This window comes from Centrocercus urophasianus, unplaced genomic scaffold (assembly GCF_019232065.1).
Source record: "Centrocercus urophasianus isolate 14NV4802_14NV808 unplaced genomic scaffold, USGS_Curo_1.0 seq_11, whole genome shotgun sequence".
NCBI lineage: Eukaryota > Metazoa > Chordata > Aves > Galliformes > Phasianidae > Centrocercus > Centrocercus urophasianus.
This window is the reverse complement of record NW_024884253.1, coordinates 56380263-56398086: the sequence shown is the minus strand read 5'-3', so window position 1 is coordinate 56398086 and position 17824 is coordinate 56380263. Positions and strand designations below refer to the sequence as shown.

At 36.2% G+C, this 17824-nt stretch overlaps 1 protein-coding gene across 3 annotated transcripts in view; it reads right to left on the bottom strand.

Moving 5' to 3' along the window:
• ZNF236 (zinc finger protein 236) overlaps nt 1-17824 on the bottom strand; it is a 68477-nt gene that overhangs the window by 10667 nt on the left and 39986 nt on the right. For 2 of the 3 annotated variants that reach the window (XM_042837668.1, XM_042837687.1), the window contains exons 17-29: nt 16645-16796; nt 15413-15519; nt 15168-15319; nt 14842-15054; nt 14050-14329; nt 13440-13543; nt 10988-11353; nt 9550-9695; nt 8187-8430; nt 7611-7790; nt 6560-6712; nt 6135-6325; nt 3896-4027 (exon numbers count right to left, since the gene is read on the bottom strand). In XM_042837668.1, the coding sequence (XP_042693602.1) occupies nt 3896-4027; nt 6135-6325; nt 6560-6712; nt 7611-7790; nt 8187-8430; nt 9550-9695; nt 10988-11353; nt 13440-13543; nt 14050-14329; nt 14842-15054; nt 15168-15319; nt 15413-15519; nt 16645-16796 (2420 nt within the window). The remainder of the gene's footprint in view (nt 1-3895; nt 4028-6134; nt 6326-6559; nt 6713-7610; nt 7791-8186; nt 8431-9549; nt 9696-10987; nt 11354-13439; nt 13544-14049; nt 14330-14841; nt 15055-15167; nt 15320-15412; nt 15520-16644; nt 16797-17824) is intronic. The other variant, XM_042837676.1, reaches the window with a different exon arrangement.

Sequence of the window (17824 nt, the reverse complement as noted above, 5' to 3'; positions counted from 1 at the left end):
ACATAAATAATTTTTTACATCCAGTTTTATATTCCTGAGATCTCAAATGATTCTTAACAAACAAAATTCAAAGCCAAACAAAGTTCCAGAGAAAAGAAAGAGAGAGAAAGAGAGAAAACATCTCTGACATTTACAAAGGAGAATGTTTATGGTTTTCCATGTGGTTAATTCATTCATTAGGGATTCAGTTACCTTAAGTAAGCATTTTTGAGCTACTAACACAGTCTCAGAAATAACAATGAAAAGCTGACAGGGTCTGGGCATGGTTTTGCTGTGTTTCACTTTCCTCAAAGGAGGCAACATGAAACTTGTTCAACTTCATGGAATTTTTTTCTTTAAAAAGAAATATATGAAAATACAGAAAAGAAACTAAGTGCTAAGTGACTAATTCAGGATGAACTAAACTCGAGAAAGGTACAAAGCAGTGCAGAACATTACCCATAGTAAAAATCAGGAATATAACAAAATTAGTAATGATGTAATATCAAAACAACTAAAAGAAGGGATTAGAAAAAACCTTTTATCACACACACTTATTTATACATTTCCAACTAGTTCGAACCTTTCAAGAAATTGCTGAAATGTTTACTGGTAAATTAACAGTCACCAGAAAGGAAAGTGGTCTTCATTAGTGTTACATGTTGACTGCTACCGTATGGCTTCTCAGGTTCTGTCACAGTTTGCAGGTGACATTCTAGTAAGCCTTATGAAATGCTACTCTGATTTATGAAAGCATATATAAATTGAAAGACAAAATCCAGTCCTAAATTTAGAGGAGATACAATATGGGCAAGTAAAATTTTAGACCACCCATTTTCACAGAGTATGTGAACCCTGCAAAATTGTTCAGAATTCTCATTCAACCATATGAAAGTGTAAAAATAGGAAATTAATAGAATAGTTCAAGTTGGAAGGGATGCCTTGAGATCATCTATTCCAAAATTCCCAAGAGCAGGCTCACAGTCATGCCCAGACAGCTTCTGAATATCAAGTATGGAGACTCCAGACTCTCCTGAAAATTTGTCCAGAATTCAACCACCTGTTTCACTCACAGTAAAACAAGGGTTATAGCCTGCTGTCGTTTCATAAGCACCACTGAAATCAGACTGGCTCTGTCTGCTTTATTCCCTCACATCAGATACCATGCACACTGTTAAGAACAACCTCACCATCACCAACCACCACGAAGGCTTTTATCAGGCTGAACAATCCCCACACTCTGTCTCTCCTCCTGCAGCAGACACTAACACAATCATCTCTGCAGCCCTTCACTGTACTCCCTGCCATATGTTCATGTCCCTATTTTACTGGTGAGTTATGACTGGGCAGAGCACTCCACAGCATGTCCTTTCATTGGTGCTGAGTAAAGGGAAAGAATCATCTCCTATTGCCCTGCTGGCAATTATAGTCATAGAATGGCCTAGGTTGAAAAGGACCTCAAAGATCATCTAGTTTCAACCCCCCTGCTATCTGAATGGTCATCAACCACCAGACCAGGCTGCCCAGAGACACATCCAACCTGGCCTCGAATGCCTCCACAGATGGGGCATCCACAACCTCCTTGGGCAACCTCTTCCAGTGCATCACCACCTCCTGAGAAGAAAACTTCTTCCTAATATCTAACCTAAACCTCCCCTGTCTCAGTTTAAAACCACTCCCTCTTGCCCTATCACTATCACCCACGTAAACAGTCATCCCCCTTCCTGTTTATACACTCCCTTCAAGGTACTGGAAGGCCACAATGATGTCTCCCCAGAGCATTCTCTTTCCAAGCTAAACAATCCCAGTTCCCTCAACCTTTCCTCACAGGAAAGGTACTCCAGCCCTCTGATCTTCTTAGTGGCCCTCCTCTGAACCCACTCCAAGAACTCTGCGTCTTTCTTCTGCTGGGTGCCCCAGGCCTGGACACAATACTCCAGATGGGGTCTCACAAGAGCTGAATAGAGGGGGACAATCACCTCCCTCCCAATCCTGCTCTTAAATGAATCCAAGGATGCTGCTGACCACCTCTGCTGCAAGAGCACATTGCTAACTCATGGTTAAATACTTGTTCACTAGTACCCCTCACCCCCTCCACATACAAGTCCTGCTCTACTAAGCTGCTTTCCAGCACATACCAGTGCATGGGGTTATTTTTCTCCAGGGACTGAACTCTGCATTTCCCTAAATGGAATTTCATGACATTCCTGTTGGCCCATTTCCCCAGCCTATCAATATGCTTCTCAATGGCAGCACAACCATCCAATCCATCACAAAACTCCTCACAGTTTTCTATAATCTGCAAATCAATTGAGCATGCTCTCTGTTCTATCACGCAGGTCATTAATGAAGAGGTTAAATAGTACTCATCCCAGTATTTCAACCCTGAGGTACACCACTAGCAAATGGCCTTGACATTGTTGCACAGGTAACATCATCACTGAATGCAGCAGTCCAATCATTTTTTTGTTTCTTTCCTTCTCTCTGGTGCCTGAACTCCATCATCTACAGTCTCAGCTACCAAGGGTGTTCCTGACATTCATATTTCTGACCAGTTCTTCCTTGTTTGCAATTATGAAGCCCAGCTGAACATCTTTCCTTGCTGGCTTTTCAACCTCCTGTACCAGGAATTTCTTGATACACTCCAGAAGTTTCCTAGATTCCTTGCACCCTGGCTTGTTGCCCTTTCAGATGATCTTAGGTGGGCTGAAGTATATGCAAACCAGAGATTGCAAATCATGGAATTACTTAGGTTGGAAGAGACTTCTTGAAATCATCTAGTTCAGTTCCTCTACTCAAAGTGTGAGCTAGGGGCAGGAAACCCAAGACTGTGTCTGATGAAATACAAATCTTCAGATTCTTCTTAATCACGTGATCTGAAGCAAATGATTAGTATTCACCACAGCCTGATCTTCCAGACATCATTCCCCCATAAAGCCACAGCTGAATCACCATCCAGCTCCTATGCAAACCTCCATGTAATCCTACTATGGTCTTGTTGTCCTGTCCTAAAAAGCCATCATCCTATCATATCTGTGCTTCATTTGTGTGTGTTCTACCTTCTTTCTGTGATTCCCATCAGATTGCAGACTGTATGCCTACCTCCAGTTGCATCTATCAGTGTACAGACATGCCAGAGAGGTATGCATTTCTGACAATTTTCCAAGAAGCTTGAGGGAGTTTCCTCTACTATTTTGTCATCTCACCACCCTTATGAGCATAAACTTGAAGAGGGTCTGCTCTTTTCAAGCATTTTTTATGTTCAAAAGTTTCTCTCACTCACATCAGTCACAACTTGCCTACATATTGATGTCTGCTTGCCAATCCAGTGCCCCACATCCTTTGACTGTTAGTCATCATCTGCCTCTACCGTATTTCCCAGTTTAGAGATCATGTTACCTTAACGAAATTATTAATCCTACCTTCAACAAGACAAATCTGAGCTACCCCTTCTGATAATATTACTGACATTACTCATGTGTAACAGCCTGTGGAAACTCAAAACACTTAAGTTGAAAAGTTTATACTCCATTGTTAAACCAATTTGGCTGAAAAAAAAAAAAAAAAAAAAAAAAAAAAAAAAAAGATAGAGCAATAGATGCTGCTTTTCCCCACAGCTCTTAACTTCATTTATTTTTATTACCTAACAAATTTACTTGGATTTTTTTTGGAGAAAACTGCTGAGTAACCACTGCTACAGTTTGTAGAAAAACACATTATTAAACATATTTCTCTTTTGTTTTTCAGCTCAAAACTTAAACACAATCTGGGTGATTAGGAAGTCACAATGAATCTCTTCCCAGTGCTCTTAGGAATGACATCAGCCTTCCTGCTTCAGTATACAAAGGAATTATCCTAATATTTTTATTAATAACATTCTTTACCCACAAGAGATACAGAAATATATAATATCTACCTGATACGTTATTTCATCAGAGTTTGTAGCTGCTGAATGGGGTGTATGGCTCACCAGTATGACTTGCTGTGAGCCTGACCCACTTTGGCTAGCGAGACTGGAATCCGCGAGTATAGCAGGGAACTGCTGACCCTGTCAAAGAGGGAAGGGAAAAAAAGAAAAAAAAAAAAGAAGAGTAACTACATTTAAACAATTAATTGCAGTCACACAAATTATTTTTATACCTCAAAACTACCTCTTTTTTTTCCTTGAAAAATACCATGACAATTTATTTGAACAACTGCTAGAAGCATTCCTTCTCCTCTGATTTTAAATATACCAAGGTGTTAAGTGTAAGAACAATTGGAAGTCCAAAAAAGCAAAAACTCTAATTTTTCCCCATCTTGCATCAATTGCTGCACATTTCAGCCTTCATCTTTTGCCTCTTTAGATGATGCTCTCCATAATGTTATCTTTTGCTTTTTTGTGTGGTCTTTCCACAGATCTTTCCTTTTTTAAATCTACTAATTAAACATATTTCCAAAGTACATGAAGTCAAAATATAAAATAACAAATTAAGTTTCAGAATTTTTAAAATCACATTATTTCTATTTCTACATTACCACTAGAACTTCTACATGTGAATCTCTACATGTGAATGTATGTTACACATTACCAACCCATTTATCAAGATTCATACTATGTACAGCGTACTTGTGCAGCATCCAATTTCTTACTTGACTTAGTATTAAGAGTAGTGTCTTATTAATAAACATCAACACTGCTAAATCTACATTGTTTAAATTATTACAAACTCTGAAATGAAAATATATGTTGCTTCTTTATTCCACAACATCAAAAATTCTCAACAGTTCACAAGAATCACGCAAGCCTTCCCGCAACCCTTTCTTGACTTTAGCTTTTGACAACACTACAAAAATCTTACATTATGATAAGAATGAAATTAATACTGAAGCTTCTTGAGAGATAATAGTCATACGGCATTATTCTTGTGTAACTTCTTGTAAGTTTACCTCTTTATTCATAGAATGTCTTGGGTTGGAAGGGGCCTTCTGCTTTTAACCCACCTTCCATGGGCAAGGATATATTCCACGAGATCAAAGCCCCAGCCTACCTGGCTTTGGATATCCCCAGAAATGTGGCCCCCTCAGCTTCTCAGGGCAGCCCCTGTGCCTCATTCACCCTCTGAGTGAAGAATTTCCCCCAACATGTAATCTAAATCTCTTATTTAACTTCAAAACTGTTTCCCTTTATCCTCTCACTATTAGGCCATGTAAAAAGTCAGTTTCCATTTTTTTCATAAGCCCCCTTTAAATACTGAAAGGGCACAATACAATCTCCCCAAAGCCTTCTCTTCTCCAGGTTTAACATCCCCAGTTCTCAGCCTCTCTCCGTAGATGGGTGCACTCCAGCTCTCTAATCATCTCCATGGCCCTAATCTAGACCAATTTCCAGACAACATAATTCATTTAAACACTTATGTTGCTGTGAAGAGACCTGTTCCAATTTCTCTTCAGTTCACATGTTCTCAAGCACGCTCAAGGTAAAAGAACAATCTTATTTAGGTCTCCACGATGCAAAACCTCAAGGAAGGTACTACACCACAGTCTCCATAACGTGTCCTATTATTAAAGATTAACTGTTCCTCCTCAGATAAATTTAAAATTGTTTTTCAGTTTTCCCCAACACAGCTTCTTGTTTTGATCATATTGTCCTATCTTTTGAAAAGCAGGGATAAAAAAAACCAACAACTCATTAAGAACGACAACAAAACAATTTCACTCACAACAAAGGCAGAGATACAGACAAGGTTTAACCAGAAAAAAACACAAAGCAAAAAGATAATCATCTTCTTTATTATTTATCCTGCATGTACCTTATCTTAGGTAGATTTGCTGAACATCTCTGAAACATTTTTACTGTAACATTTATGCCAATCCTTGAGAAAATAATATCTACCAGCTTTACCATTAGGTACCCACAGCAAATACTCTTTACTCATCCCCCTTTTTATTTAAAGAGGAAAAAACAAACAAAAAAAAAGCTACAATTAGAAGACATTACGTTTCTTGTATTTTGACAGCTTTTGCCTTCTAAAGAAGAAATTACAGCACCCATATATAAAACCAGTTTATCACAAAAAATTCATCTCAAAATTATTTTCTAAGAAAAATCCTAATTCCAGCCCTCTAAGACAATAAAGCTAGCTTATCTGTCAGTTCAGAAAAACACTTCTTACCTGTGATGTGATATTAAGTGTAACTGCATCAAGACCACCTGACAACATTCCCTGAGTATCAGCAAGGGTCAAAGTGACACTACCATCTCCTCCAACTCCTGATGAAGACATGACCAAATTCTGGGCAGAAACTGTAGATTGAGATATGGGTGTTGTTGAAGGAAGGTTTGTTCCAGTTGTTGTATTAAGCTCTGGAATATATGTAAAACAAAAACAAACAATCTACAGAATATCCTAGGGGTAGGCATTTCCTTCTTGTTCTGTGGAGTGGATAATTTAAATTGGTACAGCAATTTAAAACTACTGAGAAAACATCTAAATCTTGTTGTTACTTAATTGTAGTGTGCAAGACTGTATTATTCCTGCCTAAAGCTTATTTTTTTTTAACAAACTTATTTCTTGTTAGAAAATCACTGGAAGCATACCTGGAGCATTTAGTGAAGTGCCCTGAGAAAGAAGGTGGTCATTACTTATAGTTAATGTTGCACCTGTACTCTGACTGTTGATGGTTGGTGCTGTCAACCTTAAGCTACTATTCAGATCACTGCTTCCAGAATTGTGCTGAATAAGATCTTGACCTAAAAAGAAATTAGTCCTATTACAGCCAGAAATATCTCAACATTATTCTACTACTACACTCAATTTAAAAAAAAAAAAAAGTGATCATAAATTAAAAGCAGAAGATAAAACCAAAACAAGATTCACTTCTTCACATGCATATTTTTACAAAAAACTTCAACATATTCTTAATATAGGTTCAGATGGCAATATACAGAGAAATACCTGTACTTCTTAATATTTAGACGAATACTGATAGATCTTAAATTCAAGGCACAAGAACTTCATGAAACTATACAAGCTAGCAAACTGAAGACTAATAGTTAAAACACTGGATCCACTTAAGAAATGTAATTAAACAAACATGTCTTTGAGGAAAGTGGACTGCTAATTATATTGTACATAAAATCAGTTTCCTAAAGGCAGTAAAGATAGTCTAAATGTGTTTAAAGACACCTAGAGTACTAACTACTTACTACAGTGACTGAAGAGTACACATGCAAGGATGGTCAGAACATCTTTTGGAATATGTATTGGAACAGGTATGGAAGTGAATTTATATTAAATAAACTCAACCCCAATGCCTGCCTTGAGCTGCTTGCTCCTATCCCACCAGGAATTACCCAGGAATTGCACTAAGCCAAATGAGTCACAGCAAGGAAATAAGAACTGCTTACACAAACTTTCCCCCTGAGAAATATCTGTTGAAATAAGACCATGAATAAAACAGGGAACTGATCTTACATTTGTACTCACTGCAATTGCATTTGGCTTTCAAAGGTAGATTTAGAAAATACCTTTTAAAGCTGATGAATATAAAAAGGAATGCAGATGACAGCAAAAATATGCTCAAATACCGTACCAGCTAGCCTCTGAAACAGAGATCTGGTACCACTAAAAATAATTAGAAATACCAACCAGATATTGTAAGAGTGATTTCTTGAGGACTTCCTGATGAGCTTGCAGTAGTAGAACCTGTAGCATGAGCTAGAACTTGACTCAAACTGGAATTATTTATGGTCAATGTTATCTCATGTTGTCCATTTGAAGATGACACCATACCCTGTGAAGTCATGACCTGAGAGATGTCCTGTGTACCTAAATATAAAAAGGTAGAACAAAAATTTCCATGAATATCCTTTCTTTACAATATATATTTTGTAAAACTACAATTACAACATTATTTTTTGAACTAGTATGAAAGACTTAGCCAAGGTAAGATGCTAAAACTTGCAATCTAAAGGAGAAATTATTTCCACAGTCTAATTTATTCCTCTACAACTTAAAAAGCTTTTATATTCCTAAAAGCTATACATATTCTTCAATTTTGTAGTACACATTATGAAAACCTTGTATTCAAAAGTGATAAAGTTGCAGAATTTGACAAATACGCTGTTACAAGAAGCATATATCCAACTTACTAAACGAAGTATTAAAAAAAGTGAAAAGTTAATGCTAAACAATTCAAAGCATAAGACTAGTGGCACTACTCACCACTAGCACTGGTCGTCAGCACAGACTCTTGCTCAGATAGGGATCCAATTGTCATGTTAGCTGAAGATGTTACTGTAGGCTGCAAAGACAGGCCTGATACAGGCTGAATAACCACGTTAGCTGGCACTGCATTTTCCGCTGTCTGGAGGGAGGGATTCTGTGGAGCCATACTGGGATCTCCAGTTAGTTGCTGAGCAAGTATATTACTCTGCTGTAAGGTTTGCTGTAGAATGCTTGGATCAATCTGAAAAACAAATTCTCAGTCTGATCAATCTGACTTAATAAATCTGGGTTACATGAATATTTATAACAAATCCAGAATTCAGAAAGGTGCATTTGGAATATATACTATTTAAGATTACTATTAAAAAAATTAAAATTTTTGAAGTATCTATTTGTAGGATGCCTATTCAACGTCCAGGTTCAGGAAATCATGATCACAGCTACAAATAGGCATACTGGGTATCTACTATATTGGCATTTTGTAGTGTCTTGCATGCAAGGCTTATTGCTCACAAATCACTGAAAGGAGCAGAAGGGAAAAAGACCATCAGAAATGATCTCTTTTTCAGTCTTTATGGGTCCTAGAAGTTCCAGTTCACCAGAAAATATCTGTTTTCAATATTTAAATACACAGTTTTCTTTGGGATGAGTGTTTGGGAATTAAGGGAAACAAAGCTACAGTTTCCTTTACTTTTAGCTATAAACTTTTTAAGTAGACAGACTTCAAATGAACCAATGCAATTCAGATGATGATCTTTCCTTGACCTAGGAGTTGGACATAGAAGTCACCAGAAGTCTTTTCCTCAAAACAAGTCTCTGAAACTAATCAAACCCAACCAATTTCATCAAACGATTCTTTCATGTCATTTTGAATTCTCAAATTTATTAATTTCACTTTCTTTTATGTAAAGTATTTCTATTGTTCATTTTACAAGTTCAAATGGCATTTGAACTATGAGTCTAAATGTTTGAAACTAGACAACGCAAGTGTCATGGTAAGGAAAATTTTTAGTAACATTTGGGTTCTTCTGTTTTGAGGAGGGTGACTGGGAGGGGAGATGTTGCTTAAAATGTTTTTTTAAAATGAAAAGACAAAACGCCATTAAAAGAAAAAAAAAAAATGGATTTTAAAGAAATCTGTCAAAATCCCAGAGAGGTAAAAATCCGAAAAACTTGAAGAGAAAAAAGCCAAAACAAAAATCCCACCATGAACCTAAGCTCTAACATGATACAACTGAAACAGCATGGAGCTGTCAGATGTCTCACTCAAAAGTACTACTTCAGAAGTACATATACTCATTAAACTTCCTTCAGTCTTCAAACTGATTCTATAAAATCAAATAAACTGAAAACAACCTACCTGTAATGTTATGTTGTTGATACTAGCAGCATCAATTCCAGAGATTTGAACATTTTGTCCAACCAGATTAGCAGCAAGTTGTAACTGTATTCCTTCAAGAGTGGCCAAGCTACCATCTGTCAAGGACACAGTTAAGTCACCTCCAGCTACCAAAGAAAACAGTTGCATTATGTTTTTCTTTATCATTACTGACCGCCTCTTTTAGCTTGCTTATTTTTATAAACAAAATCAATACAGAAACTACACATACACACTTTTGTGCGTCATTTCAACATTCTGGCTGGCTAGTTTAAAATTTAATAAGTTCCATGTCATTTAGGGATAGTTATTATTTAAACAGTAGCTGGCATCTTCCAAAATAAGAACCACTCCAGAGCACCTACCAAGACAAATCTGGAGAAATTTGCTTTAAGTGTTCCTAAGTGTATGCTACCCCTAAAAACAAGCAGCAATTATACACACAAGGTATGTGCATTCTGACCCTTAGCACACGTGAGAGCTGTTACCATATTTATACACAGCACATAAATATTGTTCAAGGAAACTATGGACAACCTATGTAATCACATGGATGGGAAAAAAAAGTGCATTAGCATTTGAAAATCGAAATCTTAGCAATTTAGAAAGCTAATGTTAAAAATCGAAGACACTACCTCTACAAAAGCTCCCAAAATGTGTAAAGATCACCTCGTGTTTGACATACAATCTCCAAAAACACCTTTATTATGATCAACCAGCATCCTTTAGTGGATGCCCGAAAATCATCCTTCTTTGTGAATAAGTATCTTTAGCATAAAAACATCTTCACAAAAAATATCTACTCAGGGCAAAATACAAACCACTAGCCTGGATTTCAGAACTTTCCTGCCTCTTCCTAGGATTTCTGAACATAACAAATGCTTCATTCTGTTCACTCGGAATTCCAAGCAAACATCAGGTAGTTTCATAGCAATGTATCACTCTGGTATTTAACTCCAGTAATCTGAGCTCATCTTATGACTTACTCTAAACAGTTATCTAAATCCAGCCAAATGAGCTTGGAAGATACTGATAAATGTTATTTGAAAAGTCTGATTTGTGATAAATGTGGTATTAATAATCATTTTGCTTCTTTCCTTATTAGGAAAAGGCAAGAATATTACAAAAAGAATACAAGTAGTCTACCTATTTATTATCAACATTTTTTTTTTCCTTTCTATAGTTCAACATCACAGCAGACCTGAAGAGAACCTTCCAGGTTAACTGTGACTACCATAACATTTTCACTTTCATTCTAAAATAAATTTCTATTTATGTCATGACTGTGCATCAAGTTATCAATGCAATACAACGCTTACCTGTTTGGAAGTAGTGTTTGGTATAAGTTTCTGAACTCTAACAGAAAACAAAGTTCAGTACTTGATTTAAATACCACCACCAAAAAGTCATCCATTTTTACCTGACACGGAAGCAGGCAGGATAGCCTGGCCCACAAGTCCTTGTTGAAGTAAATTTTGATCAAACTGACTTGTCAAAACAGAGTTATTCATGATGAAAACATTAGGATCTGTTGAAGATGAATTAAGAAGACTGACTGGCTGCAATCCCTCAGCTGAAGTGCGGGCAACAGGCTTCCTAACCTTCTTTGTTTCTGGTTTATAATGACACTGGATGTGGGTTTTTCTGCGCCCAGAAGTACGAAACCGTAAATCACAGTGTGGACATTTAAATGGCTTTGCTCCTGTATGCAGACGCATGTGGACTTTTAGACTTCCTTTTGTAGAAAAAGAATTACTGCACACGTGACAACTGAAGAGCTTCTGACCTGGAAAAAAAAAAAAAAAAAAAAAAAAAAAACAAACAGATAAATGAGAATAACTCTAAAATTCAACAGACCTGTGCCAAGAATTTAAGAAAATACTGATTCTAAACTATTTTGAAAAGAAAGAAATTGAAATAAGTAGCCTTTTTCTTTATAACTTTGGCTGTTTTTCAAATGAACCAGTAGCCTAAATTAAGTCTATCTTTACTTCCTCTTAATTTCTGAAACTCATTTTATTTTTCATTCAGAATCTTAATAGGTCAGCTTGAGGCCACTCATCTTCATTAACATCTCTCAAATTCCTCACTAACCAAGTAGTTTCAAAAAAACCTCAGTTTGAAACAAAACAAAAAAAAAAAACCTACTTTCTGGTCAGAACTGTATTCCTATGACCTGGTGATGTTTATTATTTACAGTTGATAATGAGATCACAAAAAGAATCAGGGCATGCAGTTTCTCCTGTTGAGTTCTAAGTCTCGTTTATTCAGAAGAATTTCCCATCAAATTCCTGAATTATAGTTCAACCTATTTCAGATTATAGATTGAGGTTACACTGATGTCACATTCTGCTCAACATAAACAAAATCTCTGGAAGCATTCAAGTTCAGCAGAAACAACCTAAGAATAACAAATCAATGTAGTTCATGAAGACAACAGAGGCACAGACTGCAAGCACAGGCATCTCCCCCATTAAGAATACCAAGGAAAAAAACATTTTCCAGTCTTTCCCTCTAAAACCAAACCTGGGGAAAAAAAAAGGCAGGGTGGAACAGAGAACAAGGGAACAGCAAATGAATTAACAACATCAAAACAGTTCAACTGGCATTTGGATAATGCCCTTAATCATATGCTTTCACTTCTGTTTAGCCCTGAAGCAATCAGACAGTTGGACTTGGTCTTTGTAGGTCCCTTCCAAGTGAACTACTTTATTCTAAAGAGTGAAAAGTGAACTCAACATCTGAAGTCCTCTTTAAACAGAAGGTTAAATATTCAAATTAAGATCTGATGTGATTTTTATTAAAATGCCAAAATTCTGGAGAGTGAAAAGAAGAACGGATGGACTGGAATGTTGAACTTCAACTATGAACAGGGATCTAATGGTCAAAACGAAACTTAGAGGGAAGACTATTACAAATTGGCATGAAAAGACATATACAAATGCCAAATGCTAAAGCAGCATCAAAGTATTAGTCAAAAGAGTATCAAAGTGTAATTAAGTGTACTTTATTGCATCTACAAGATTATGTCATACTGCTTGCTATCCAATCAAATTATTAAAAGAACCATTATATACACAAGAAATCAATAAGCAATGAAGCAGAACTATAATAATGTGTGTTATGCCACCACGCTGTATATGCTAAATCAAAATGAGATGCTGGGAGTAAGTATTTAGCCAAAGGACCAAATCTCACAACCTGGTTGTTGAGACCTGGTTTTATGTATAACAATGAAGTGTAACTATGTATAGTAACCACAGAACAAAGGTCAACAGCATCCATTAGAAAGCCCCCTCTATGGAAGTATTCAAAGCAAAGCTGGATGGGACATGGTCTAGAGGGAGATACTGCTGACTGGGGCAGTGGGATTGGAATTGATCTTAAAGGTCCCTTCCAACCCAAACCATTCTAATAAGATAACTGAAAAGAAACATAATTGAAGTGCTCGCTCAAAGAAATTTAAAACAATCACCTCAAATCTTAAGCTTTTGCAAACAATGTAGCATTTTTAAAGACCACCACAAACTCAAAGAATTTTTAACATTTAATTTTATAAATTATTATTATTATTTTTAACTCCACCCTCTTGCTCAGGAAAACCATTTAGCACTGAGATATTACCACTAATTTATGATTAAATTAGTGCAGATACATATATATATATTCTCCACGAACATTATTATGGCATTTTGAATAAACCATACGATTAAACTCGATGACGCTGCAAGCACCAAATGCCACCTAGCCATGGCACTCATGCCATTTTCCCCACATCATAGTGAAATATATAATCCCTCCCAAAACCTTCAAGCTAACACAGCTACGAAAGTAACTGGTTTCTTGACAAAGACATTCAAAATCATACTGACCTGTATGTGTTTTAACATGACAATCTAGAGTGGATTTTACAGTGAAACTCTTCCCACATTCTTCGCACTTATACGGCTTCTCTCCAGTATGGATACGAACATGCCTAATAATTCCAAAATACACACACAAGTGAATTTCTGTCCTTATGTCAGCTTCTATGAATATTTTCTACATTATTAATTTTAGAAATCCTCAACAATTAATATCAGCTTTACAGTAAGCAGAACAACTAAGGAAGACAATTCAAACTTGCACAATTTGTCAAACTGAAAGAATATTCTTGTTTTATTTTATTTTTGTTTTATTTTTATATGCAAGTCTTGTTTTACGGAAAAATAATTTATTCTGAAACTGTAAAAAAGGTTCTAATAGCGTAGGAAACCGGAAACATGAAAAGGCTGTTCTACTCAGATACAGAACAAGCAACAATTTCATACATACTGTTAAACCATACATACGTATTTTTAAACCATTCTGAAAAAGATAAATTTACATAAACATGAGTCAAGCCTTAGCTTAGGCATAAAAAGTTAAAACGATCTGTTACTACCAAATGTCTGCTAAAGAATTTGGAAAATTGAAAAGATACAGAAGTTTTCCATTTCTTACCTGACTAAATCACTGGGCTTTTTAAAGCTTTTGGGGCAGTAACTACAACAGTTGGCATATTTAGGCTCTGCTTCCAATTCTGCCTGCTTATCTTTGATCTCACTAATTCTGTCTTTCTCTGCAGCAGACTGAACAAGAACTTTTTCTGACACAGTAGCACTTTCTCGAGGCCTAATTTTTGCCAGTTCTGCTGTTTCTTCTTCTGTAAAAGTTATGACACCAGGACGAGATTTTCTGGAAGCTCTTTCAGAATTTTCATCATCATCTTCAACACACGCAACTACAAAAAAGAAAAATTATATATATATATATATATATATATATACACACACACACGTATTTTTAGTTTAATCTGTCAGCTGAAATTACAAAAACATAACGCTTATTACAAATACATTATTAAATACAAGGCCACTGTGCAGCCCGTGCTTCCACTTAATCTCTCTTTAAGAGATGTAACTATGTATATATCTTTAAAATAACACTAGATTTATTACTTTTGTTTTTACAATAATTGAATACAGGTATAAATTTAGAACAAAAGACTTCTACTTTAGTGGCACAAAAAGTCATTATGTAACATACAATACCTTGAGTACACTGGATAGCCTCCTAGCAGACTGATTTCTTACAACAACTTAGACAAAAAAGCAGTTCCAGCAGCCCTGGACATTACATGTTACCCATGCATTAAGGTTAATTTATAGCATTATTGGTACAGCATTCATGTAACCTACTGAAACATTTGTACTTGTTACGTAGTAAGGACTATAAGAGTAAAAATGAAATTACCTCCCCCTCCTGTTTCTGTAGCTGATGCTACAGCTGAGGAGACTGCTTGATGTTTTTTCATATGCTTTTTGCAGTGAACAGTTGTTCGAAAGCTTTCATCACAGAATGGGCACTTGTAAGGCTTCATGCTCATGTGAGTTGCCATGTGCCTTGTAAGGCTGCCATTAGTTGTGAAGGATGTATTGCAAATGCTACAGCTGAATGCTTTAACTCCTTAAAGTAACAGAAACAAGTAAGTAACGTGCAGTTGTTCTGTTTACTTACACAAGTTTGGGTATAGTAAACACTCTGACTTAAGAAAACGGAGAGCTGGCATACTCTGTTACCTGTATGAGTCTTTTCATGTGACTTAAGAACTCCTGAGGAAACAAAGCCACGGCCACATAGTTGGCATTTATAAGGCTTCTCACCAGTATGCGATCGTACATGTTGTTTCAAATGGCTGGATTTCTTAAAACCCTTGTTGCAATATTCACATCTATTAAAACAAAATTATTAGTTGCATACAGTTAGTGGCCATAAGACATCCAGGAAATTCTACGGCTGAACCTAAAAGTAAAGTATAACAAACCTATATGAACGCCTGCTTTGATCTTCACTGTCCTCAAGAAAATGAGGCCTTTGGGTATGCAATTCAAGCTCTTCTTGTGATGACTGATCTTGTATCAAGCGAGTAGTCTAGAAATCAAAGCCTCAAGTAAATTTCACAACAAAATACTACTACAAAGCCATGCAAGTAGGCAAGAAAAATTCAAGCATTTACAGAAGTAAACACAAAGCCAGAGATCTATTCTTTCACAAATTCATGACAAGAAATTGAGTGCAATGCAATACCTTAGCTCTTTCATAGGGAAAAGCTGAAAAACATACATCTACTGAGTCAGAATAAACTGTCAAAGGTGCACTTATACCTTCTTAAAAGTCTAGAAAAAAAAGTCTCACATTTTCCTAAATTTTATGGTGTTTGAAGGATTAAATTTAACCCTAAAGTAGACTTACTAAGCAATAGAAGACCTACATTGAGCAGCAAAATACGCATTAGTACTGACAGTCTTTAGTATTTTCTGGAGAAGTTTTTCCTCTGAGAAACAACTACAGAAAAACCCTCCAGCAAAACATGTTGTAATGTTTAAAGAAAACTTCAGAGACTGAACTTACTCCAACTTCTTCAGATCTGAAAACCCACCTCACTTCCTTGACCGGATTTTGTCTTTTACCAAAAAGCATAAAAGAGCTTTAATTCATGCACTTCAGTATGGTAAAGACAGTCCCCATTACTAGATATGGCCTTCATGCTATCTGCTGTTACTATAATAAAATGCGAAATTTAAACTGCAAAGTTTTTTTAAGCAACTGATCTGCTTTACAAACTTAATCAGATGAGAACCATGAAAGAATAACATACTATGTAACCTCAGTGAATGATGACTTACATATTTGTAATGCTTTTATTACTTGATTATACCTTTAATAATTTAGGAATTAGGAAATAATACAATGCAATAATGCAAGATATTTTATAACACTAAGTCACATGAGAAGACTCATAGGGGTTCCTCAGTTCCAGATTTATGATTTAAAAGGATATAATGCTATGAAGTAAAAAGTCTTGAGCAAAGTGTACAATTCTTGATGAAACAAGAACTAATTACAAGCCACACTCCCTTTTTCCCAGCAGTTTAACATAAGCAACCTAGGAAAGATTTGAAACTTTCCCAATTTCTCAGTTCACATAATTATTTATGAAGAACTCACAAGAAAATCCTCACTGAGCCCAACACAGTGCCATCTAGCAGTACTTACTACATTAATAGCATCTGTATTAGGAACTTGAAGAAGGGATGGTGGATGGTAACTTGTTGAAAGAGCCTGAGATTCAAGTGTGCTTGAATCCTGCAGCTGCTGAACAGCTGGAAACTGAGTCTGTTGATTGTAGCTCTCATTAACTGCAAATCCTGCCAGAAATATAAAATCACAAGACCAGAAAATACACTGAATTGAACTCTGAATAACATCACATTAATGAAGACTACCTTCAAAATAGATAAAATAGTATTACCACACAGTAATACTCATTTTATATTCTTCACTGCTGAGTGGCAAAATACACAACTGTTGTTGGCATAATTGTGTAATTGGGTTACTTACCATTAGCTGGAATTCTATTGGACAATCTCCTCCACAGAAAAACACTGTTTGAAGTTTCTTCAGGGTGCCACAATTACCTTAGAGCCATTGAAATTTTGAATTTCTTGTATGTAAGCATGCATGTGTCAAACAGGTTGACCCATCTCCCTTTATCCACGTTGGTACCACGCTCCCTTAACTACACTGGAAGCCGATCACAAGGATGCAAAGCTCAGTGGGGAGGATGGCGGGTGAGTGGAGGAGATGACCCAATAGGAGAACTCCAGTTTCTGATAAAGTAACCCCACTGTCTCCTACTTTGGATCTCCTCCACATATTCCCACTCTTTAGATAATAGTAAAGTATGGCCTCTCAAAGGCAAACTGCAAAGTAAAAATAAACATTTTCATTCACATTTCCAGTACAAAGATCTGACATTTATTTAGTTTTGTTCTTCTAGAACATCAGATCTTTATTACCTTGTCTTCTGAACAAACGAATGAATGGACTGCATAACTCATCCAAAGCCAGGGAAATATAGCTCAGATTGCAATTTTTTATACTAATAGACACGCTCTTTTATCAGCCCTTCCAAGCTCTAATACTTTTAACATATATGAATAGACAAGTAAATGTTATGCAGGGGAAAAAGGAGAAACCACAGGTATTCATAATTAATAAGGGTAGTAATTTTCTTATTTCTGTGCAGTTTGCCTTCAATGGACAAAAAGGGTGAAGGTTATGAAAACAGGGTAGAAACAAACCCATATCAGATCATCACAGCACCAGAGGCCAAAAAAGCAACGCTTGGAGAATGTTTTGAATTACAGAATATCAAACACTGGGATGCGTTAAG